Source organism: Buteo buteo, chromosome 18 (genome assembly GCF_964188355.1).
Source record: "Buteo buteo chromosome 18, bButBut1.hap1.1, whole genome shotgun sequence".
In the NCBI taxonomy this organism is placed as follows: Eukaryota; Metazoa; Chordata; class Aves; order Accipitriformes; family Accipitridae; genus Buteo; species Buteo buteo.
Window position 1 is genome coordinate 23,339,820 of NC_134188.1, and position 24,108 is coordinate 23,363,927.

The window sequence follows — 24,108 nt, forward strand, 5'->3', positions numbered from 1 at the left end:
AACTACAGAAATTCTGCAAATGTAAGTAGCTTCACCTGAACTTCTTGTTTCTGCCTTTCAAGTGTCACAATGTTAAAATCTAGGTGTACAAATGCTAATATTAAATCAACAATGCAAATATGAAGACAGAATGAAAAATGAAGCCACAAACCCTCAAAATGATGTAGCACAAAATGAAAACCTCTTATTTATGCAGCAGAATAAACGTAGATTGGCATCTTAACAGTGTAAAATTATTAAAGAGCCCTGCTTTGAAGAGCTTACAATCTAATTGTATGTAATACACAAAACTAGTGGAACTTGATGTATAGTTGCAAGAGCAAAAACTAGGAGTTATACGCTTAATATAACTGCTGTGTGGTTTTGGCTTTGGGGTTTTTTTTGCTTTAAGAGAACATCCAACATCAAAATTAACATAAATGTGAAAATTAGAATGAGACAGAAAGCTAACACAAAGATGTCTGTTCAGGAATAAATAACTTCAAAACTCATACAAAATAAGTATTACATCACATGAAAGAAAACAATGTCGAATTAAGAAAATTCAGATCTAATTCAGTAACACTAACATCTTTCTAGTGATGTGAAAAACTAAAATGGAATGAGATTAAATCACCTTTATTTATTACCAAGATATGCACTATGGTCTTACATTTTCTCACATTCACATCAGATTTTTTCATTTAAGAACCTTTGTGTTATACTAGAGTCTCTGAGTTAATAAAACATGTGCCTCCAGGCAACAACAGAAAATTAATGCTACATATTTGACATTAAACAACTGAATCTGTAGATCTGCAAAGTTTGGTTTGGGGTTTGTTTGTGGTGCTTTTGAGGTTTTTTTTGTTAAGAGCACAGCTCAGCAGGCATCCATCTGCAAGGCAGCATTGCTATAGTGCACAACACCTAGGACTGAATTGGAAGGTGACTTCAGTTATTCCGCTACAGCATAATGCGATATATGCCATACAGCCAGGGGAGAGAAAAGCACTGTAAAACATTAAAAATTGGTTTCTGTTTGTAAAACCATAAATTGTCCAGATTCCCTCTTTCCAGGAAACTCTACATGATTCAATTCCCTGATAAATGTGTTTTGAAGGAAGCATTGACCTCTTCATCCCAAAACTGAAGACAGACTTAAGGGCATTTGCACTAACTTGTCCTGGCAAAGAGAGTTTAATGCCACCAAAAGCTCCTCTGGACCACAGCCATTAAAAAGCAAATGGTTTCTTCACATATTCTGTATGTTGGTTACTACTGTCATCACCCAGCAGGTGGCTATTTCTGGGATCAATATGGCAAAAGAAAACATGATCTTTATTTTTATAAAGATGTTGGTTTGGCACTGTTTTAATCTACAGTAAATACAAGAAGATACCATAGTGAAACAGACCTTAAAACACCTGTAAGAAGCAAGAACCTGGTATGACCTGACCAAAAGAAGCAAATCTGAGTAAGGCAAATTTTTCTCATTTTGCTGAAGTAGGAACCACAAAATCATCTTTTATCACATTTGGCCACTAGTTACAAATTCAGCTTTTTCTCCATGATCACTCTCTGACACCTCACTTGGCCATCTGGAACAAATTCAGAAAGAAAGAACAGAGAATGAAAAGGAAAAAAATATGCTTATAATGCAAGACACCATTACTTTTACTGAATGCAATATGCACTCAACAGGAATGGAGGAGACGATGCACAGCTGCCTCTTGTGTCTGTATCAACGCTATGGTTGCCTCCACATCTAGTGACTGACAGTACAATAATTTATAACACTTTTTTCCCCACAAAAATAATGAATAGTGTTAATTTATGGCACTCATAGAACACACAACGTCAGCTCTCATAAATATCTCTGATAAGGAGATGGTTTTTCCACTAAAATTTATAGGAGAGACTGAGACATCATCTAACTGAGACAAGTGAGTTAGTGTAGTTACCTTACGTTCCCTCTACGGTCTATGGGGCAAGAGATGACAATTGTCAAGAAGACAATTCAGATCTTAGGTGGGTTAAAAAGCCCTTTAAAGGTGGATCTCTCTCTGCTGACCAAAGCAGCCCTCCAGGACAACAAGCTGGGCACCCTACGTAAGTGAGGCAACTAAAATGGGATGGATTCGCGTTAAACATCTGACAAATAGCAGAACAATGGTAGAACTGGAAAAAGAATATAAATTTCACTATTTCCAGTCCAGAGCCCACTTAGATTTTCAGGCTACATTTATATAATAAAGACTTGTTCTTATAATGCCTGCTCCTATAGTCCTTTTGTGTGCAAAATATCTCACTGTTTCTCACAGAGGAAACAATGGCTGGAAAAAGATTACTGCCATAAAAGCAGCTACATCTTCAAATCAAAGCTTTATGGTAAAAGTTAGTGAAGTTTAGATAGCAATTTTCTGCACTTGTTTGTTTAACTCTCAGAAAATTAAAATTATTCTTTCCAGTCTGTAAACATAACCTACAACTTTGCACTGCTCCCATTCGATTCACTCTAAAAACTGAGAGGTAGTTGAACAGAACTTGGAGTGAAAAATGTGGCCTTTTAGTCACGTACTTATTTGAGAATACTTATCCAGCAATTGAAAGGAGAAAAAGCGTGTAATACCAATGACTTATTAGAAGTAAAACGGAAACAAAAATCTCTAATACATGCTGGATTTCCTGCTGTAAACTGTACAGAGCCTACAACTACATTCACTAAGATTTTCGAGCACAAAAAGTTATGATCCTAAATTTAAATTTTGTTACCCAAAAAGAAGTTGCCAGTTTTAAAGAGATTTGGGGCATGAAGAACTCCAATGCATTAATGGGAGCTAGCTTTGTCTGGTCCTTTATGAACTTTGCTTTAAAAGTTCCCGTCAAGTTGTTTAGACCCTCTCTTTTCAACAGACCAGCCACATAAAGTTAGCATTACCACTACAAAATCTAGCATTTCATAAAGCATATCTGTCAGATTCTTCTAAATGGCACAAAAGTAGTCCACACGGGATCAGACTAAGACTTTTTAATTGACATTGATGTGCTTAATAAAACATGTCCTTGAAAACATTTCTTTATTTAAGAGGTATGATGAAAAAAAGTTATTCCACGACAGAGAATCAGCATGTCTTTATAAACTGGCTACAAGGTGGAGTGAGTCAATATAGTAATAGCAGCCCACAGGTTTCACCTGGCTAAAGATATAATTCCTCTCACTCTCAGGGATGGAAAGTGGGATGAGGGCCGTGTAAATCCCAACATTCAAGTATCTCCTACTGCCTAGACATAGCTAGATGTGCAAAGACAGTGACAGCGTTAGTCTAGAAGCACATGTGCAGCCAGGCATCTAGATGTGGGGGTTCCTGCCACCTCCATGTGAATCACAAGCTGGGCTCCAAAACTGGGATCTGGTCTCCATCACAGAGGAGCATGGATTTAATTAGTTCTTTCCGTCACTGTGAAAGACATGAATGAATTACAGTAACATCTTCTGCTCTTAACTATTCCGTAGATGAATCCAAAATATATGCAATTACAGATCCAAATATAGTCCCTTATAATTAACAGAAATCAACTCCGCTAAGTAACTCAGGGAGGGAGGAAGACATTTAAAAACACACAAAAACCTGACTTCACTTAGTAACCGGACTTCACTTCTTCTGTATGGTAGTATTATTTTACTTTGAAGAGAAGCTTTCCTCAAGAAGTTCCATAAATTTGTTATGAATAGTTGTATTCAAACATATCCTAGTTTGTTTGTGAAAGTAAAGTAAAAATTAAGAGAAAATAATGAATTTATTTGCTTCTCAAATTTGTTCATCCCGTATCATCTCTAAATGGCACTGCCCAACAAACAATTTTGTAACTGAAATCAAATGTCTGGTTTGATTTAAAATTTTAAGCGTACTTAAGTGAAAGATGAGCAACCAAAAGCCAAAGAGAATAGCCATTTGCTCAAACATGCAGCAGCAGTGCAATAATCCATACAGTGTCTCGCCCCTTATCTAAGTGGAGCACATTCAATGCCTGCAGGGTACTCCGTTCTCCCTTTCCAGCCTTGCTTTTTTTGTTTGTTTGTTTTCCGAGACTGACAGCAAGCATGCCAACTCTGTGAATATTGTTGGGAATGTGCAGCCTTAGTTTCCTCCAGAATGAAGTGAGAAAACAAAACCTTTTCACTCTAGCACATCAGGCAAGGGCAATCACATACTGACACAAACACAATCAGAACCAGGTGCAAGCCTTTTTTTGCCACATCCATAAGAAATCAGCGCTTCCTCTAAGTTACATGTTTTTTACTAGTAAGGAAACTATTGTTTTCCTGACTAAACAGGCCTAGACTTTTAAAAGCAAGATGGCAGACATCATATCAAGCCGTAAGGTAAAGTGTAATTATGTCCAAAGCTATGTGAAATTGGAACACCAGTACTGGATGTGAGAGCTCTTTCAAAGGCAAATTCTCCAAATGCATTCACTGTTCTTTAGAAAGACCCAGAACCAGTCAATGCCAAAGCAAGCAGTGTTTGCTAACAACTTCCAGTGATAAATATCAGGATATTTTAGAACTTGTTTTTACAGGTTACTCTGTCTCAATACTGATTTTAGGAGAATATTTTGATCAAATCCAAAATAGCAACACATAAAGAAGTGCTGAAAGGGAGAGGGATAATCCTGTCCTTAATGTTGCCATTGAAATACATGCTTTTGCACAGCCTAGAAGAGAGTATCCCACAGAGATTTCTACAGATGGCATGGGTGGGAAAGACAGTAGACATGAACTCCCAAATACATAAGACCAGAAAAGGAGAACAGAAATACGAAACTAGTTAGACACAAAGTGCTGTCAAAAGCATAAAGCAAATAAATGAGGAAAAAAATACAGGGAAAAATCCCCTCAATCTCCCTAATATTCATAGGAGTAGCAGGGATTACTTGTAACAATAGCAGATTTTTTTTAAATGGGTAGTATGTTTCAAGTTGCCAGCATGCTTTTAATTACATTTAGAAAGTCTATTGCATGAACTAGACAAATTAAGTCATTCAAAATAATAACAGTTGCTGATTCGCTAACATTTTTAATCCTGCAATTTACATGCTCAAATACATTTTTAACAATATCCCTTTAATACTCAAATACAATCACACTGGCAACTTCAGTGCACTGACTGATGTGACAGTTTAAAGTATTTCAAGGAAGATATTTGGGTCTCTTGAGTTTATATTTCAAAATTGTCAAAATACATATCCTCATAAAACAGAAGAAGAAATTAAAGCCTTGATGTACATTAAGACTGACCCAGACTGTCTTGAAACAAAAAGGAAATCCCCAGATTTTTAAGGCCAGAGGGGACCGCTATGATTGCCAGTCTAACTTCCTGCACAAAGGAGCCCATAAGATTTCACCCCCAAAACACCACAGCAAGTATTTTGAGACTGAATTACAGCTAAACAGCACAGAAACATCCTCAGTGTAAATCACCTAATTCAGGATTAAGACTTAAAATATGAAAAGACAGTCTTAATTTTCCTTCTGTAAACTGGTAGAGTACGCAAGCCTCACCAGTACACCAGGCTGACACGTTTGCAGCACAGCAGGATGAATTATTAAGGGCTGGTACTCCTCCATACACATTCCCATCTTTACTACACATAATTGTAAGTAATTACATGAATGACAATACGATTCATTAAAATATTTCGGTTTTGAAAATTCATTTCTACACTGTCATCTGCTAAAATACAATCACAAAATCCTATTTATTGCTTTTGTATGAAAATAATTCTAGCAATCTGCATGTTTTTATCATTATTCACGTAGTAAACGTTAACTCATAACTAATACTGAAGGGTTATTTCCTACAAGGAAAAGAATCCATAGTCATATCAACTATATCCCCATTTCTGTTGTGTAACATTCACTTTTTGCTCCTTCCCCCACGTTTTGGTATCATCAGATCCAGGGATATATCAGATCCAGGGACATCTGGAGAGATAAGCCGAACAGAAAGGGCTCACATGCCATTTATTCTATTAGCATATTCTGAAATTTTAAATCGGTGTTTTATCTGCAAGGAACCAGAAATAACCTAAGGTCTACAAGTGTTTTCAGAGAAAGAATTTCCCCTCATATATTCTCCAATTCTTGTTTGAACACTGGAAAACACATTTTCCAAAGCTGCTTCTATACTTGCTGTAATCACAAACTTTAGGGGAGAAGGGGCAAAACGTAAGGCCGGTCACCTTTTCTTAAATGCTGCCATACTACAGTCATAAAGATAGTATTTTTATATTGTATTAAAGCATGGAAATCAAAGTTAGTTAGAATCACATTTTAAAAACCCACATTCAAATGGCCTTCAAAACACAACTCTTGATAACTTTTATTTAAAATTAGCCTTGAAACTTTATTCCTTAATTTATGCTGCTACTGACGGCTGATGTTTATCCACCAAACATGTAAAGAATAGATAATAGACTAAACCTATGATTTTAAAATTCATTATTGTTTGTAAGAGAGGCTTCTCACAAAATTAGATGCCAAGCTTTTCTCTTGGTGTCTGTTCAAGATCTCTGATGGCTGATCTTTATAAAATAACTATTTGAGGCCAAATTTGACAGGACAAGTCTTAAAACATGGCATAAAAATACTTTTAAAAATTATTATTGTCAGTGCACGGATTTTTCTCCCATTTTCAGCGCAAAAGAAAAACAATTTCAATCCCCCATTAAAACACTTTTAATTTGAAATTGTAAGTACTAGAAATGAACAATCTAACAAAATGAAGATGCAATATGAGATATGAAGCTTGATAGCCCACCTTTCTTCTTGACTGGCATTCTTCTTCCTACTTCTGAATCTGGCTGCAAGCACTTATTTATAGGTATTAACGATGTACTGCTGGAACACTTTGCGAGGTCAGGAACTGGCTATCTATTGCAAAACACTTTTACAGTTCAGTTAGGAAATGCAGCTTCCATCTTCATTTCTATCAATATTTGCTGTTTTCTTGTACTGGACTTCCAATGCTTCCCACAAATAAGAAAAAAAAAAAAAGGGAAAAAAAGAAGCTTTTTGATTTTTTTTTAAGAGATGTTTTCAATTTCTTTAAAATATATTTGAATCTATAAAAATACAAGAGAAAATGTTCCTTGGCAATATAAAACCTTATTATAACTCCTCTTCTGGCAGCAAAGTTTGAAAATTAAAAGATTTTATGTAATACAATTAAGGCACAGTCCATCTCTAGGCAGCTGTCTTAAAACTCCACCTGTACATGCTCAAAAACATATTATTTGCAGGACAAAAATGCCCAAATAATCCAAATAAGGAGGAAGACAAAAACAATCCAAAGTGACTCTTTTAACTTCTTTCACTTCTTGAATGAATCTCGCTAGCTATGTATTAGGTGACTACACAGCAGACTGAAAAGGTCCCTTTTTCCTCCTCACCAGACAACAGCCTTCAAATATCACCCTCTTACCCAAGAGAAGTCACTGGCCAGTCACTTTCATTTTTATTATCTGCAAGCCACCCAGCCTTACGGTCTTTAATGTCCCTCTGATCCTCCCATGTATTAAAAGAGAGGATTGAAAACGAGGAAAGCAATCCCTTGACCTGGAATTATTAAAGTGACAGTGCTGCTCACTGGGCACTTTGGCAAAGCAGATTGCTTTATACTGGAGTCATTTACTTCATGCCATTTCTTCCTCTGCACAGCAGCCACCTCGTGAAAGAGGAATAAGGAGAGTTAGGAGACGAGCTTCACAAAAGGTTCATTTTCAGAGATAATGAAGTATTAATGAAACGAAAAGCAAGCCATGGGATCAGTCCAGAGTTTCCCACTCGGAAGCGCAGCTGGTTGGCTTCAATACGAGCCTCTGTCTCCCTCCCTGTTTCTGGAAAAAAAACAAAAAGAGAGATACAGAAACGGGATAGATTTTCCTCATCTGGCTCCTTAGGAAAAAGTAAGAAAGAGGTGGACAAGCTCCAGACGCTCCCCTTCCCCACACGAGGAGCTGCGATGCAGGTGGACGGGGCTTTGCTTTGCATCATCTTCTTTAGGAGAAGGAAACTGTTATTTGTGAGGGGAGGGGGGGGCTGGCTCTGCTTTTCTAACGTTAAAGATGTTCACAGGTGGGATCTGTTTGTCTCCGGTCCCCTCCAGGCAGGGACTCTCCCCCCCACGGCTTCTCCCGGTCCAAAAGGGAACCGTCCGTCGCTTTCTGAAGCGGGACGAGGCAGAGAGGGCTGGCTCGCTCGGTGGAGGACTGGGATGGACTGGAGGAGCCGGGCTAGGTCTAGGGAAGAGGACGGCTTCCCCCGGGGGTTGCTGAGGGAGAGGGGCAGGAGCGGAGGGGGCTCAGGCGGGGACGGGACGGGGAGCACAAAGGAGCTGAGGGGAAGGGAAGGGAAAAGGGAAAGGGGAAGGGGAAGGAAAGGGGGCTGAGGGGGGGACGGGTTCTGAGGAGGGGACGGGCGGGAAAAGGCGCGGGGTCTGAGGGGAGGGGGCCGCAGGCGGCGCCCTGTGAGGGGGGCTGAGGCCTGGGCGAGGGGAGGGGGTTCAGCGGGTTACCCCGAGGACGGGGCCTCCCCCCATCGAAGGCTCCTCGCTCCGCTAGGGGGAGTCCCCGCGTCCCGGCCGCCGGCTGCAGGATCCCTGCTCAGCCCCGTCTCCATGGAGGAGCCGCCGCCGTCGCCGCCGCCGCCATCCGCCGCCCCTAGCAACCAGCACCGGGCCGGGCGCTGACCCGCCCGCCCCGCGCGGTTGGCAGCCAATCGGAAGCCGCCGTGCTGGGCCGGCGGGGGGAACGCCCAATCAAAGGTGTCCTCTGAAGGGCTGGGTCATGTGAGCGGGTAAGATGGCGGCGCCCACATGGGGGGAGAGGGCGGGCGGGAGGTGGGAGGGGCCATGTTGTAGGCGGCGGTGGGCCTTCCTGACGGGAGCGGCGCGGTAAGGGCGGGAGCGGCGGCGGGAGCGGGAGGGACGGGGACAGGGACGGGGACGGGGCCGGGGCCGGCGGGGACAGCGCAAGGTCGTGCAGGTCGGAGCCTGGCCCCGGCGGGAAGGCCGTGAGGGGTGGGTGTGGATATGAGTAAAAGCTCGTGGGTCGAGGTAAGGACAGGGAGATCGTTCACCAATTACCACTACGGACAAAACAGACTGGACTTTGGGGAAATTAATTTAATTGATTGCCAGTCAAGCCAGAGTAGGGTAATGAGAAATAAGAACTAAATCCTAAAACACCTTCCCCCCCGCCCGCCCTCCTTCCCGCCTCAGCCCCACTCCCGGTTCTCTCAGCCCACCTCCCGCCTCCCCGCGGGGAATGGCGGCTGGGGCCGGTTCCTCACCCCTTGTCTCTGCCGCTCCTTCCTCCTCAGGGGGAGGAGGACTCCGCGCTCGGCCCCTGCTCCGCCGTGGGGTCCCTCCCACAGGCTGCACTTCTTCACAAACTGCTCCAGCGTGGGTCCCTTCCCCGGGCTGCAGTCCTTCAGGCACAGCCTGCTCCAGCGTGGGTCCCCCACGGGGTCACAAGTCCTGCCAGAAAACCTGCTCCAGCCTGGGCTCCTCTGTCCCTCCATGGGGCCACAGGTCCTGCCAGGACCCTGCTCCAGCGCGGGCTTCCCACGGGGTCCCAGCCTCCTCCGGGCATCCCCCTGCTCTGGCGTGGGGTCCTCTCTCCCCGGGCTGCAGGTGGAGATCTGCTCCCCCGTGGACCTCCCTGGGCTGCAGGGGGACAGCCTGCCTCACCAGGGTCTTCATCACGGGCTGCAGGGGAATCTCTGCTCCGGCGCCTGGAGCATCTCCTCCCCTCCTTCTGCACTGACCTGGGGGGCTGCAGGGTTGTTTCTCTTACATGTTCTCACTCCTCTCTCTGGCTGCAATTGCTGTTGCACAGTAACTTTTTTCCCCTTCTTAACTCTGTTCTCCCAGAGGCACTACCACTGTTACTGATGGGCTTGGCCTTGGCCAGCAGCAGGTCCATCTTGGAGCAGGCTCTTGTCCGACATGGGGGCAGCTTCTGGCATCTTCTCGCAGAAGCCACCCTGCAGCCCCACTGTTACCAAAACCTTGCCACACAAACCCAATACAAATGTATGCTTTCTGACTTAATACATGTCTCTGACTAAGAGTCCAATAAATAAAAAAGTCCTTCCTTGTGGAATATAAAAGCAGAGTAGATATCTTCAAGATTTCTTTAAATCTTTACAAAGTATGGATTTATTTGTTTTTTTCTTACTGTTCTATTTGACAGTTAAGTCAATTTAAATCTGGAGTATTGCCAACAGCCTCATCCAGTTAGTGTCCTCCCTTGTTCTGCAGGCACTAGGGATCGTTGTGTCAGAAGGTGATCCAGCTGGAACAAACAAGTACGCTGACCATTGTTCCTCTGAGCAGTTTTCATCTCTGTTTCCTGATCCAAGCTGGTGTATGGCCCCAGGGTTGGAGGTGCTCAGGCAGGAGTATCTGCAGGGTGAGACTGTCCGTTTTCATCGCAGCGAGTACTTAAGTTGGCTTAGAGTGATTGTCAAACCACAGTGGCAACATCACTAAAGAAAGCAGTTTGTTAGGGTTCACATAGTCATAAACATCACAGACATCTTTAGCTGGATTGTGCCCTTTGCATCTGAAAACTCTGCCATGCATTTGTGATTGCATAGTGCCAAAAGAGTCTAAATGTTTATTTGATACATACTGGGGCTGTGTAACTTTGATTACGTTTGTTTGTTTGTTCCTTATGATCCAGGACTTCAAGATGACAGGAAGAGAGTTTCTTGAACTAGATTCTCCGCAGCGAAGACTATATTTGGAAAGATTGAAGCGGATGGAAGTCATAGAAAAGATACTCAATGAGCTTCCTAAAGCAGATCAGTAAGTGCTGGTAAAATAAACTAAGATAAGTGAATCAAACATTTCAAGTCTTTTGGAGGCTTTTCTTTTCTCTTACTCTTGTATTACAAATCTTCCTTGCAGTTATAAAAATATTTAATTGTGAAGATGTTTATTATTGTCCAGAACAGAAAACTTGTTTCGCATTTTTTAAATATGGTTAGTTCACTGTTATCTCTGGTCCTGCTCAGCTGGCTTCTGGCATGTGGTCCCCAGTGCTTAAGGTTCTGGGACAGATCAGCCCTGATCAGCCCTGACTGGCTCTGAGCATTCATACAGTGCTGTGCTAGGGCTAATAAATTTTCTAGGAAACTGAAATGTTGGCAAGAATAAGGCAGATACCTTTGTGGTTCTGCAGGAGTCATCTCATGTCCCGCAGGGCTGGCCTGGGACCAGAACTGAGGGAGCATCAACCTGCTAGTTCCTGCATTTCATTCTGCACTGCTCCCCGTTTCAGGAAGGCGAGACTGAGGTATCCAGGTGGTGGTGGACGAGTCAGCCGGAGTCATGCAGGCTCATCAGCAGGGTTCTGTGCAGCACAAAACCAGCTAAATGCCTTCTGGGCATCATAAACAACCTTTCCGTGTTTTGTGATACTGCGTTTCACTGCAAAACCTTACTGAACCTGAGCTGGCTCTGTAAGGAGCTGTTTGCACATGCATATCATCTTGGATAAGCTCTGTATAAATAAGAGTAATCAGAAACTTCTTTTTTTTTTTTTTTTTTTTAATTAGGACTAAATTGCTGGATAAACCTCTGCCATTACAGTCAGTGGTGCAGCTTTCTGTAGGATCTGCTGCACTCACGTTCAACTTGTAACACTTCTCCTTCCCCAGACGAGCTAGGGAGCTAAGGGGGAGGCAGGTTCCTCAGTGGTAAGGTGGTAACATCTTGATAAAAACTGTGGAACCTAGGCACTGCTGGGCCTTGGAAAGAAATAGCTGCTGGGATGTGAGCCTTTATTTGAAACTGCCTTGGCAGGACTTAAAAGTTTGTATATCCAGAAGGGAGGTCAGTAATGGCTGGAAGGAAAGGGGAAGCATCCTATAGTCAGACTGAGAGAGTTCATGCTCAGCAAAGTTCTTGGTTTTTGACACTAGGGAGCTAGTATTAAAACAAACAAACAAAAAAAACCCTGAAACCAAAAAAAAAACCCCAAACAACAGACAAAAAACCAAACCCAACCCTTCCATCCTCCCTTTCTTTCCTTTCATGCAGTGTAGCAGTTCTGTACATCAGTAAGCCTGAGTAGATTCTGATGGTTCTGGGTACATTAACGTGCTCTATGTTGGCTTCTCAAATACGCTGCTAAATTTTAATCTACACCTATGTGTATGCACACATGCATTTCACTGCCTGTGATTTTAAACATACTAGTAGTATGAAATGGCTGGTTTGCAGAATCTGTACTCTGGGGAGAGTCTGTAAATGACATCTAGTATTGGGAGAATGATGATTTGAAAAGCAAATAGGCCCATTTCTTCTTCAAACCACAAAAAAAGAAACATGGCTTCTAAATAAGGGTGAGAGATCTGACCACTGGAGTCCTTTTGCTATATAGTATCAGAATTGAATTGTTAGTAGCTTATTTTCATGTTTGAAAATCTGATGCATACCAAGCTTAAAAGTGTTTTCCTGTTCAAAATGAGAAACAGTTGGTGTCATTGATGTCAGATGTTTTTAATGTTTTAGGTTTTGCAGAATTAGCACCTACATCTCTGAAGCCTTTTTTGTATGGTTTGTCAGTGCTTAGTGTTACTCTAAGCATTAAAATGTGGAAGAGTTTTAAATAGGTGGATTTTAAAAAAATCATATATTTTAATTGCTAAATGGTTTAGAGATTGTCACATTTGATAATTTTGCAAATAAATGTGACATTTGGCCAAGCATAAATTTTGTGACCGGTTAAGCATTTTATTTTCTTCAGGGCTTTAGTGGTAAATCCAACTTATGACGCAATTTAAAAACACACTTTTAACATAATAATATTGGCACAGCCTCAGAATCGGGAGTGCCTTCCAGTTAATTGCTTTGCCTGGCAATAGTTGTCGTTCTGGGAATTTTAGATTTGTGGAAACCTAAAGCAAAGAGTTGTTTCCGCTAATCAATCAGGTGTGCCAGGTATAATGTTATAGGTAATGCACAACTTCCTTCTGCAAGCCAAACGAAATAAATCACAAACTGCTCATCAGGCTTGTAAAACTGGCACGCTTTTGCGTTCCCTGTCTTGCGTTACCTGCGGTGATGTAATGTCCTCAAGTGGGAACTGTTTGTCAAGATATTAAATGCTGACTATATCTGACCAGACTTTGTTCTATTCTGCCTTCACCATATTACAGATTGCAACAGGAGTAGTTGCTCTAAACCATATGTTAAAAACACGGTAGATAACAGTATCCAGTCCCTCTGTTATCAAGGGAAAAATAGAAGTCTCAGTTCTGTAAACCAGTGCATAACCTTTAACTAGCGTAACCCCCTAGCAAGACAGGACCTTAAATTCACATTTTCCATGCACACAAGGAAGGCTTACAGCTCTTCAGCTTCCAGGATCAGTACAAATGATCTGCCAGCAGCTGCTGAGATCATTATTGCAAGATCTCAGTTGCCATAGTTGTCCCACCTGATCTGTTCTGTAAGCTCTTAGGTTGAAACTAAATCTGTACTTTTGGGGAAGCAGGCTAGAAAGAAGGCTGATGACAGGAGCTAGCTGTGATTATTTAAATATATATATATAGTTTATATATATATATATATAATTTTTTTTTTATTTCTTTTGAGAAAACATACTGCTTAGAAACATGCTGATTAAGAGAGCAAATTTCATGAAGTTTCCATCAGCCATAATAAATAAAAAATTATGTAGAAAAGACTTCTCAGCCTTTCTGTCCCTTCATTCTTGAGGTGTGTGTAAACTCAGGCATATAGCGAAGGATGCTGTACGGGTTGCTTTTGAAAGTAGTTACTTTCCATTTTGCACCAGTGACAGATTTACATCTCTTACCTCTTACTGTAGGATATTCAGAAGTGAATTGCAGCACTGAGTAAACCAAACTTTTCTACAGTTCTCAATTGCTGAAGCAACTTTCCTTCTTTCACAGGAACCTTTGTAATCACGGAGCATACTTCCTTGGAGCAAATGCAAGCTTACTTGGCTTAGCAGCAAATAACTTCTTCAGGAACATCCTACATGTCAGAAGGGCTTCCTTAGTGTCTGCTCTGCCAATGGCTTTTATTCCGTTTCTTTCAACAGTAGCGGCTTATGAAGTATTTGTGCGTAAGCCTTTATTTTCAGGTAAAAACCTCTTTATTCCTTGTTTTCCAAAGGGCTCTGCTTTCTGGACACATTTGTAACACTAGAGGAGTTTTTCCTCTCTGCAGAACTGAGGTCTTGAACTGTTGTGGTCTTGAAGAACCTCAGTTTGTAAAGCAGGGTTTGAAAAACAGATCATTTAATGCATTGGGCAGCAGTGAGTTCTTGAAGTTGAGTGGGAAGGCACATACAGATGTAGATTCATATATCTTCATTAAAAATTTTTTTACGTGTCACTGAAGTTTAGCATTTTTCACCCAAAGTCATGTAAAAGTGACTGCAACAAAGCAGTTCAGTTTCCCCCATCCATATGATTTTATTTGAAGGTCAACTTTAGAGTGGTAAATTCTTTGTGGGTTGGAATGAGGGTGATTTTTTTGCAAAAAGAAGAGTCCTGCTTTCAGAATTTCTTGCATACTGCTACAACTTAGCCGTTTCTGTCAAGCACCTGTTTCCACGTTGTCGCACGCAGCTTATAAATTGATGTGGTGGAGCTATGTGGATATTGACAGTGAAATACTGTTTGTCATGCAGGTGAGCTAAACTGTGAGGTCTGCGCTGTGGTCAGAGGAGGATTAATAGGGGCTGTCGTGGGTGGCCTCTATCCTGTTTTCCTGGCTCTCCCCATGAACGCGAGCCTTGCAGCCAGGTACGTCTTATTAACCTGCAATGAGTGGAATGTATTTGTTGGTCAAATCTTCAGTTCAACTTCTGTGGATTTTTAGTCTATGCACACCTGTCTTCTTGTAGGCTTTTAGTACATGGAAGGGGATTTACATTAAGGGCTTCTAATTATAAGGCACAGTTCCCAAGAGATACACCAAGCCTCCAAAGCCAAACAAGATCTTCAAAATGATACACTGTAAAGCACTTGTGTTTAGCTGGAACCTTACAAGCTACCCAGGATGGGTCTGGGTACTGAAATTGTGGCTGCTGTCCTGCCAAGCGCTGAAGATTGCTGCTTAGTGCCGTCTGGCTGGACGGCCGAGAGAGCTTGCTGGTCCTGGGCAGCGCCCAGCAGCCAAACTCCCTGGCAGGTGTAATTCTGTGGACTGGGTGAGAGCACAGCGAGGGGATGGCAAGACGTCAGTATGCTCAGGATGATTTTATAGCATTTATCCGGAGAGCTCAGTACCACCAGGTGAATGTAACTTAGGGTAGGAAGGAGAGAATGAGTATCTACCTAAATATTTTTAATGACTTTAATGTTAAATCTTGACACTTAAATTGGATGGAAAAAAAAAAGTAAGTTTCTACCACTGTTTATGTTTTTTAGGTATTCTTCATCTCCCTTGCCAGGGAAAGAAAATCTGCTACGCTTCTGGCTCACAACTTCTCAGCCTGTCTTTAGAAAGACGAGTTGGGGTGTACTTATACAGGTTCTGACTGGATTATATCTTGCGACTAAACATCATGGAATATATATCAAAGTACTGCAGCAGATGAATGCCAGCAGGGATCCTGAAGAGTTACAAGCATGAAGTTAAAGCAACTTTTCAGTTGCCTTCGATAAGTAACCATAATAAACAAAGAAAGAAGTTGTTGCTTGCTGTCTTTTTTAAATAGAAAAACAAAGTTAAGACTCTGCACTGGCATTCTTTTCAGTTCTGAACTTAAATGCAAGTTACATTTTTCATTATGTCCAGCTGAGTGTGTATACCTGAATACAAGCTTTATAAGGACAGGTGTCTGTCTTTGGAAATGGCGGGGGGCGGAGAGGGGGGGAAGCATTTATATTGTCTGCTCTAAGGTGATGCTACATCTTTTAGAAGCTGTATAAGTGAGTATTATTGAAAAAAAGCATTTTTTCTTCATAATGCAAACCACAATGATTTAAAAAAAAAAAAGGGGGGGGGGGTGTCAAGGCAAGGGTTTTTTTAGAGATTCTCCAAAACCTAAGTATTTTTCTGAATTCTGCTAGCACAGAATTTCTGTCACAAGATGACCCCCTTTCAGCTGTTATGAGGGTCACTCTGTAAACTGTGGAGAACACTTATTATCACAGAGCAGTCAGGAGTGATACTGCTGTCAGACTTCCCAGCATATAGATCAAGTGACCAAAAAAAAGCCCAGTCAGAACACACTTTGTCCTTGCAACCAGTTTGCCTTGAAATTGGATTTTTCCTGAAGCAAGGAGCTGTGTTGAGAGGCCTCAGGTGGCTGGTGCTGTTACTGTGGTATTGCAGCTACCTCTGTTTTTTAAGATCAGTGGTCTGGAGTAATGCATTTATGAGTCAGGCCTGTCTTCACATTGGTAACTGACTGTATGTTCTAGAGCAATATAAATTGCTGATTTTCCTACTGCATGAGATATCTGTATGGTATTCCGCAGTTTGAGAACTAAATCAGGATTTTTTTCTACAGAAGCAATCATCTCCATCTGACGTACGGTCTTAACTGTAAAACCTGTATGATTACTGGTCAACAATCGTGTATACTTCAATAAAATTCTAGTATCCCCTGAGGTGCATATGGAAATACTTATTAATGAGAATTAAGAATTCAGCATCGAGACCCTTAATTGGCTTGGTTTAAAACTTGTGCTCTAGCACTGCTGAAAAATGTGTTAAAGGAGTTGCATTGTGTTTATCTCCTTTTTCCTAACAAATTTGTTGTTACAGCAGGAAAACCATGCACTCTATTTCTCTGTAAGCAGGAGTAGCAGCCTGATTTGTACAGGGAAGCAGCAAAGACAGACTGCCTCCACAATGGTTGTTATGTAAATTGGTTTAGTTTTCCTTAATTCAAAGTATTGCTGTATCATGTGGTGTTCTGATACTGGCCTGCATCAAAACAGAGAGCTGGGCCTTACCTTCATCACCCCCACTTCAGAGATTCTCAAGGAGCAAGTATTTTACAGACAGTGAGTTATGGTATCTCCAGAAGTCATCAGACTTTAACCAACAGAACAACTTACCTGCGATAATAAAAACATAAAATAAAGCCATTACTTTGCAATAGTATCTTTAAGAATGAAAATTAATGGCTCTGTGGTTATTGCAAGCATTTAACAAGATATAGTTAAGATATTGTAAACAGATCCTAGTGCTTTTTGAAGTGTGAGATTCAAAACCATCTTCCATTCCATGCACTATTTTGGTATTAATTCAAGTGATAATCATTCTCAGAGTAATTAAAATGCATGCTCTGATACTTAAGTGATCTGACTTGGACAAACCCCCTTTTTTTTAGACACTAATTTCTTAGGGTGAAAGGTGAAGATTTTATGTAACAAGAAAAAAAAAAATCACATTCCTCAATGTTTTTTAATAAGTTGCAAAGACTGATACTTCTTTCCGGCATAACAGATGAACACACAAATTGCAAATACATATTTTAAGTTTTCTGCATGGGTTGTGTCAAAGGTCAGCTATACACTCCTTAGGCAAAAAAGGTGTTATGTTTATAAAAAAGGAAAGTTTCCAGTTGTACGCTATGTACTTCTTAAACAACTGGGGGGAAAAAAAGTTCTCAGAAGTAAGTTAAAGAAAGACTGAAACGGCTTCAAAATTCAGCAGGACACCAAGATGCTGTCAGTCGGTTCTAGCATGCACGCACGTGAAGGAGCGCCCTCACGGAAACCTGGAAATGCTCATTCCATTCCCCGTTCTGCGCGGGGGGTACAACATACCTCATGCAACTCTCAAGAAGTCAAAGGACGAGCTTTTACCAGCTCTTGGCCTCCTACCCACTGTAACAATCTCCTTGCAAATGCTGCCTCCCTGCCAAAAATCTTCGCTAGAAGTTTTAGTTTGTATTCTTCCTTCTACCATTTAGTAGAAACAAGCCAGTCGCAGACTACGTATCACAGCAATAGCTTTTATTGCATTCTTAGAAGAATGCATGTATCCAATAAAAACCCATAGAGATGGACTTCTGACTGCTGGAGGTCTGAACTACTGCCAAAAGAATGCCGAGAGACTGGCTATAGATAAGAATCAACAGAAATACTGAAAAAAGCACTGATTTTATCTTCTATATGTACCATTTTTGATGCTGAATTTCAATACGACCATCTATTCCACAGCCCTTGGCAAGTTATAGCCTCATCTCCCTTGTACCTGCCCTAGTCCAGCTATCCTCCTGCTAATGAGCAAAGGCAGAATAATTTCTCCAAATCTGCATATCTCACTTAAACTGGGTGAAAAACTGTAGAATCAGCTACTGTCAACGTGCTATTTTACACAGGGCGTTCTTTAAACACAAAGCCCATTTGTACAACCCCCATACCTAATATATCTCCTGAGACATTTACAGTCTAACTAATAGCATACACAACCCTATAAACAGAGTACTGTTGATTCTAGCAGAAAACCTGTTTAACAACAAGCTCTGGAGAACACAAGTTTTTAAAAATCAGTAAATTTATAAAAAGACCTTTGTGTTTTGCAGAAGATCTCTGTGTTTCACAGGGAAAACCGACTACGGTATTGACAAGTGGCATGAGAAATCTCATAATCTGCAAGTACCAAGAAATGCCAAGTGTTGGAATATGGTTCCCTACATTTACTTTGGTATCATCTCTCCTGGCAGCTACAGATTGCAGAAGCACCGATTTGTTTTTTTCCTCCCAGATGCTGCTAAGCTCTTCAGGGGAAAGAGAGAGAAGTTAATTTAGAATGGTACTAAGAGTCAGAGCACCAGACTCAAACTGTAAAGGACTAACAGGGAACTGAGCATGAAATTGTTTCTTATTTAACTGCTAAATAGTCTTCAAGCAGCTGTGGGGTGGAGAAATACTGGAAAACGAAGGTAGCGTGGCCATGCAGTTTAACGCTGGTGGCACTTGGTTCTGTGGTACGTACAGTTTAACAAACACAAACTTCAGTGCTGAACAGGGTATTTTCTACAACCGGCGGCCCAAAAGGCAGAGCATGCCAGTACGTTTTTAAATTTTTAAGCTACGTTTTTTGTGAAATGTTCCTTTTTATCAAGCTGCAGACTACTTTCACTAGAATGCCTGGATGCTAGAAAGCCAGCATGCTATTTTAAACTGCTCTCTACCAAGAAAGCATTTAAGATTAACAGAAATCAAAGAGTACAGTACATGGCTCGCTCTGGAGCTTTAAAAATGTTCTGTCCTTTCAGCACCCTCAAACCTTTTTTTACACTCACTCCAGCGTTTTAGCGTGGAAATAACAATTTGATGAAAGATTATGGTTTAACAGCATATTATTAACCACTCGTCAAACTTCAGAACCTGAAAATGGGACAGAAAGGAGGAAGATGCCAATAGACAATGGAAGCATTTACGTAAGTATTCTACTCCTCCATGGTTTATTGATCAAACACGCCCACATTAATAAAATACTAAGAAAGAAAAACAACTGTAAAATACAAGGAGTGGTGATTCTCAGAAGTACAATCTTTGGTTCAAGGAATAATGCTTTCGTTTTGTCCTCACCACAAAATTAACCTGAAAGACAGAGGAGTAAGAACATTTCTCCTGCATACCCTAATCCATTTTGTTTTGCAACTGATGACCCCCACAGATAGCAGCAACAGCATTTTCCCCTTTCTGTTTTCCCATTTTGTGTAATGAACCACTAAATTAAAGCAAGGCATTAGTGAGAAGAAAAAGATGAAAAAACATTTGAGCCCATAAATTGAAAGATCAACAAGTCTGATTTTATTATGATATTGTATTCTTATCTGGATGGCACATAATTACAAAGAAACATTTACAATATATTTTCAAGTATTAAGTTATGTCATTTCAAGGCTTCCACTTCAAAAAGCTACGTTAATAATACACCATACAGATAGTACAGTCGGTTAGAGTTTCAAATAACTTCCTCCCCTCTATTTGGTTTAAATAAGATTCAGTAGGCACTAGAAATGCCTGCAGCCACTTACTTTCTTGGGACTTGACCTTGTTCTTGTACCAGTATACATCATTTTGCATGTCAGAAAATCAGCTACTCTCAGACACAGCTCACAGGTAGTTTCATGACTAGAGCGATGTGCAGGTTCACAACAGAGACCAGAACTACGTCCCTGACCCCTACCATTTAGCAGTAATGCAAAAAGAAAGAATGCATATTTAAGTTAACTTAAAAAACACTTCTACACTGAAGTAACTGTAAAAATGCCATTGTAACATCTCATACTTGCTACATTAGTGTTTCTCGTTTCATCAAGCATGTTGAACTTCAAAATAAAGCATGTTCACGAAGTCTGAGCTAGGCAGATTGAGCCTAGGTTGAATCTAACTCAATTATTTCCATTTTGCGTATCAGTCAGTACGGGTCTTGATGGTTAACTCTGATTCCTGTGGCACTGGTATAACCCATCAATTACAGCAGGGTTACACAATTTAAGACTGAAACTTTGAACAGTCCTGTTGACGCCACCACAGAGGTGTAAGGTAACACATAGCCCACTAAGTCTCTTTTGTGCTGGCAATATACCCTGAACAGATGGAATTCTGCATACAGTGGAGTGAAACCTGTTTGATAGGACGTTGTCTTTTAAAAAAACCATCTTGGATGACAGTAAATGATCCCAGCATTCAACTTTTTTTTTTTTTTTTTTTTTTAACCAAAGACAGCAAAAGCCCTGTTACCTCTTTATTCTCATTTCTTATACTACCTTTTAAAATAAAGCAGGAAATGTGGCCAGCAGCTGGTCCCGTCTCTTCTGCCCCAACACAGCTGAATCCACTTTAGCATAAAGAAAAACAAGGATGCTAAATACACATATACTTTATCACACAGTGATGTTTCACAAAGAAAAATCAAACTCCTTTTAAACTGATGAACACTTGATAGGGTCTAGCACCAATAAAGCAAACGACTGGGAGAAAATGCTTCACCTTCTACTTAGCCTTAAACATAACATTTAAGGCTTTAAGAAACAAGACTTCAGAAACACTAGAGAGAATCTTTTTTTTAAAGAAGTTAATAAATGAAACTGTTTTAGGAAAGTGTATTCTTTGTGAAACCTCACTTTACATATTATCATTTTCACAATCCTTCTTCCCCCAACTGACATACATATAAACAACCTAAACATTATAATACAACTGAAAAAACAACCCACTCATCTTTTGTGATAGGGAGAAACACTGACTAGTACAAGAAAACACACGCTACTGTTTGTCAAACTATTTTTCCTCCTATCTCAGTTAATTATGGAGCATTTTTCAAATCATTAGCCTCCAAATACGTATTTGCTCATCTCCAAACTGTGCTTAATTATATAAAGTTATAGATTCCTGGATACTGTAAGAGGCTAAAGTAAGAACTCTACAGTAAAATTAAGCACATGCATATACATGCAACATCTTTAAAATTTAAAGCTACTTTGAAGTAACACAGGAATTTCAATGTGCATGGGCACAGAGATTTACTTATGGGAAGCTAAAGTAACGAGTTACTTTGATGCACTGCATTCATCAAACCACAATTCTTGTTAGAGGTCCATGCAAAAAATGACTCCTCTATATTAGGATTCCACTGTACAGATATAACCAGTGTTCAGGTTCTGTTTAATCAGGCAAAACTCCGCATCATGAATGAGAGCAAGCCAGAGAAGGACTTTTTTGAAGGTACCGTGCATCCCTAACACTAGACAGTATTTTTAACCAACAGGTCAAAAATTCTTTTTTTTTTTTTCCTTTCCCATTTAAAAAGCAATTTACTTAACTTTTGGGACAGTCCCCTATGATAAAAGGCTGTAAATGTCACATCCCCCTTATTAGCATATTTTCCCTTTTCAGCTCATCATATCCTTAGTTTAATAGAAAATTCCTATTTCAAATGGCACAAGCATTTATTTCTTAATTCAAAAGGTAGCTCATGTTTTGGCTACTGTGTGCATATTCATTAAAAAAAAGGAAAAGAGGAAAACAGCTAATTAGAATGACATGATCGTAATTTTCACTATTAGTTATCATCTAGAGCTAGAAACATTTTGGCAGAGTAGGCCAAGGACCAGAGAAATCATTTCCTGAACCAGTCATTACAAGAGACTGGCATAAGCAAAGCAAGCTGTCTGATACCGCATTATGGGAATATATTGATCCTTACCAGGTTGCGAGGTGGAAAACGACTGTTCTTTAACCCCTACACAACGGAGCCTGGCAGGGCAAGCACCTAAAAGAGAAACTGTCAGAGAGGTTTTAATAGTAATGTATAACTGAGATGCAGTACAATTTTATATGCATGCTTTCTTTTGCCGATCATTACTATTTTCTTAAGTCTGTCCAGTGACGATGTCTTAATGAAGTTTTTGGTTTGGTTTTCTAAGCAAGCATTTTCGACTCCTCAGGATAAGCAGGCTAGACATTATCTGACTCAAGACCGGGCAGTCAGCGTTATCTTTACTGGCAACTGCGAAGTGGAACCGAGCACACCTTCATGCGTCAGGTCGGCATGATCTTTTTTCACCCAAGCGCTGCAAACGGGCTCTGGTGGCACCTCTGCGTGTATATGCGCGTGTCAGTCTGCACGATAATTATCGCACTGCTGTACACAGCTCTGCACGACTCTTAGGCCAGACAGGCTCAGACCACTACCGTCCACACGCCAGATTTACGCGACCTTTCACCAAGGCCACCGTCTGGCTCCCAACGTGCCGTTCGAGAGATATTTTTTTTTTTCCGTTACCCTGGCCGCTTAAGCGCCAGGTTCCCCTCCTCCGCATCTCCCCCAATACCACCCCATCACCACTGTGCATTTATCCTTTTTTTTTTTTTTCCTCCGCACCATCGCCTGCTTCCTCCGCCACGACGCGAGGCCCCTAGGGGCGAGAACCCCACGAGTACTTGCAGCAGGTACTTGACCCTACATTTTGAAGGAGGCCGCCGCCCGCCGAGCACAGATGGAGCAGAACTCCACCGACACCTGATCCCGGTCCACGTGGAGGCAGATCCCGCCGGCGGCCGCCCACTCCTCCTCCGTCTCCGCCACCACCGCCGCCGCCTCCTCCAGGCCGGCAGGCCGGGAGCTGGGCAGGGCGTAGTCGTGGTCGCTGCTCTCGCCGGCGGGCTGGAGGTGGTGGTGATGGCGGCGGGGGCTGCCCGTGTCCCTGAAGAGGCTGGTGCCGAGCTGCAGCCCGCCGGCGCGGATCCCGGCTAGGCGGCTCAGGAGCTGCCCTAGAGCGCTCTGGTTAGCCAGCACGGCCCGCAGGTAGCTGCTCTCCCGCTCCAGCTCTCGCAGGCGCCGGCTCAGGCCGCGGTTGCGGTCCCGCAGCTGCCGGTTCTCGGCAGCCAGGCCCTGCAGGCGGCTCTCCAGCCCCAGCACGTACTGCTTCTTCTTCAGCCGGTTCAGCCGCGCCGCCGCCGCCGCCTTCAGCCGGCTCCCGGCCCCGCCGTTCCTCCGGCCGGGCGCCGCCGGCCTCTGGCCCTGGCCCGGCGGGGGCGGCGGCTCCGGTTCCCCACAGAAGCAGCCGCTCAGCTCCGCGTCCAGGTCCCAGTCCGGCCGGGCCGCCTCCAGCAGGTCTCCCAGCTCCAGCCCCGGGAACCAGTCCTCTTGCTCCCACACCTCCAGCGGGCCACCGGGCGCCTCCGGTTCCTTCTCTTGCCGCCGCGGCTCCGAGGCGCCCGCCTCCCGCCGCGGCGGCTGCTGTGGCTTGGGCCGCGCCGGGCCCGGATCCCCTTCCCCGCCGCCATCCCGCCCTCGCGGGGCCTGCCCCGCGCCGGCTAGCGGCCAGACGGCGCCCGAGGGGCTCGCTCCGCCGGAGGAGGCCGCCAGCAGTTGGGTGAGGCTGTGGCGCATGGCTGCGGCTGCGGCGGCGGCTGAGGGGGGCCCGGCGGGACGGGACGGAGCCTGAGGAGAGCGGCCAGCGGCTGCGGCCCGGCGCTCCCGCCGCGGTGCCTGTCGGGAAGCGGCACCGCCAGCACGGGGATGGAGGGGGGGGAAGGCGGGGGGCGCCTCAGCTACTGCGCCCGCGCGCGGGAAAGCGGCGGCTGTGAGGGGGCTGAGT

The 24,108-nt window shown here is 42.6% G+C and overlaps 3 protein-coding genes across 8 annotated transcripts in view; 1 reads left to right on the forward strand and 2 right to left on the reverse strand.

Moving 5' to 3' along the window:
• The window catches only part of DLG2 (discs large MAGUK scaffold protein 2), a 1,017,318-nt gene extending 1,008,594 nt beyond the window's left edge, over nucleotides 1-8,724 (reverse strand). Inside the window, exons 1-2 of the mRNA XM_075050147.1 lie at nucleotides 8,556-8,724; nucleotides 6,801-7,878 (exon numbers count right to left, since the gene is read on the reverse strand). Of these exons, the coding sequence (XP_074906248.1) occupies nucleotides 6,801-6,819 (19 nt within the window). The 5' untranslated portion in view covers nucleotides 6,820-7,878; nucleotides 8,556-8,724. The remainder of the gene's footprint in view (nucleotides 1-6,800; nucleotides 7,879-8,555) is intronic.
• A 92-nt stretch (nucleotides 8,725-8,816) lies between these two features.
• LOC142041392 (transmembrane protein 126A-like) lies at nucleotides 8,817-15,719 on the forward strand. Of its 3 annotated transcripts, XM_075050151.1 has the most exons (6): nucleotides 8,843-8,933; nucleotides 10,305-10,455; nucleotides 10,729-10,853; nucleotides 13,970-14,163; nucleotides 14,716-14,830; nucleotides 15,458-15,719. In XM_075050151.1, exons 3-6 carry the CDS (start codon nucleotides 10,738-10,740, stop codon nucleotides 15,660-15,662), a joined length of 630 nt encoding a protein of 209 aa, XP_074906252.1. In that variant the 5' UTR covers nucleotides 8,843-8,933; nucleotides 10,305-10,455; nucleotides 10,729-10,737; the 3' UTR covers nucleotides 15,663-15,719. The 3 variants fall into 3 exon arrangements, with proteins under 3 accessions (XP_074906253.1, XP_074906251.1, XP_074906252.1); XM_075050152.1 differs by lacking the exons at nucleotides 8,843-8,933; nucleotides 10,305-10,455 and adding an exon at nucleotides 8,817-8,836; XM_075050150.1 differs by lacking the exon at nucleotides 10,305-10,455 and having other exon boundaries at nucleotides 8,840-8,933.
• Nucleotides 15,720-16,998: 1,279 nt separating this feature from the next.
• CREBZF (CREB/ATF bZIP transcription factor) lies at nucleotides 16,999-23,999 on the reverse strand. 4 transcript variants are annotated; one of them, XR_012653463.1, is made up of 4 exons: nucleotides 22,972-23,999; nucleotides 22,212-22,289; nucleotides 20,773-20,843; nucleotides 16,999-17,018 (listed from the first exon to the last, which is right to left on the reverse strand). XR_012653463.1 is itself a non-coding variant. In XM_075050148.1 (3 exons), the coding sequence occupies exons 1-2, from the start codon at nucleotides 23,898-23,900 to the stop codon at nucleotides 22,241-22,243; spliced, it is 978 nt and encodes a 325-aa protein (XP_074906249.1). In that variant the 5' UTR covers nucleotides 23,901-23,999; the 3' UTR covers nucleotides 19,765-20,843; nucleotides 22,212-22,240. The 4 variants fall into 4 exon arrangements, 1 of the variants encoding a protein (XP_074906249.1); XR_012653461.1 differs by lacking the exon at nucleotides 16,999-17,018 and adding an exon at nucleotides 17,033-17,098; XR_012653462.1 differs by lacking the exon at nucleotides 16,999-17,018 and adding an exon at nucleotides 19,581-19,597.
• Nucleotides 24,000-24,108: the final 109 nt, after the last annotated feature.

Bases quoted from the DNA above. Each gene is read 5' to 3' on its own strand.
- LOC142041392 (XM_075050152.1), top strand. From the start codon at position 10,738: ATGACAGGAAGAGAGTTTCTTGAACTAGATTCTCCGCAGCGAAGACTA. The intron at 10,854-13,969 runs GTAAGTGCTGGT...CTTCTTTCACAG, and splicing joins GAGCTTCCTAAAGCAGATCA to GAACCTTTGTAATCACGGAG. The intron at 14,164-14,715 runs GTAAAAACCTCT...TTTGTCATGCAG, and splicing joins GCGTAAGCCTTTATTTTCAG to GTGAGCTAAACTGTGAGGTC.
- CREBZF (XM_075050148.1), bottom strand. From the start codon at position 23,900: ATGCGCCACAGCCTCACCCAACTGCTGGCGGCCTCCTCCGGCGGAGCG. The intron at 22,290-22,971 runs GTAGGGTCAAGT...CCTCTCTGACAG, and splicing joins GCGGCGGCCTCCTTCAAAAT to TTTCTCTTTTAGGTGCTTGC.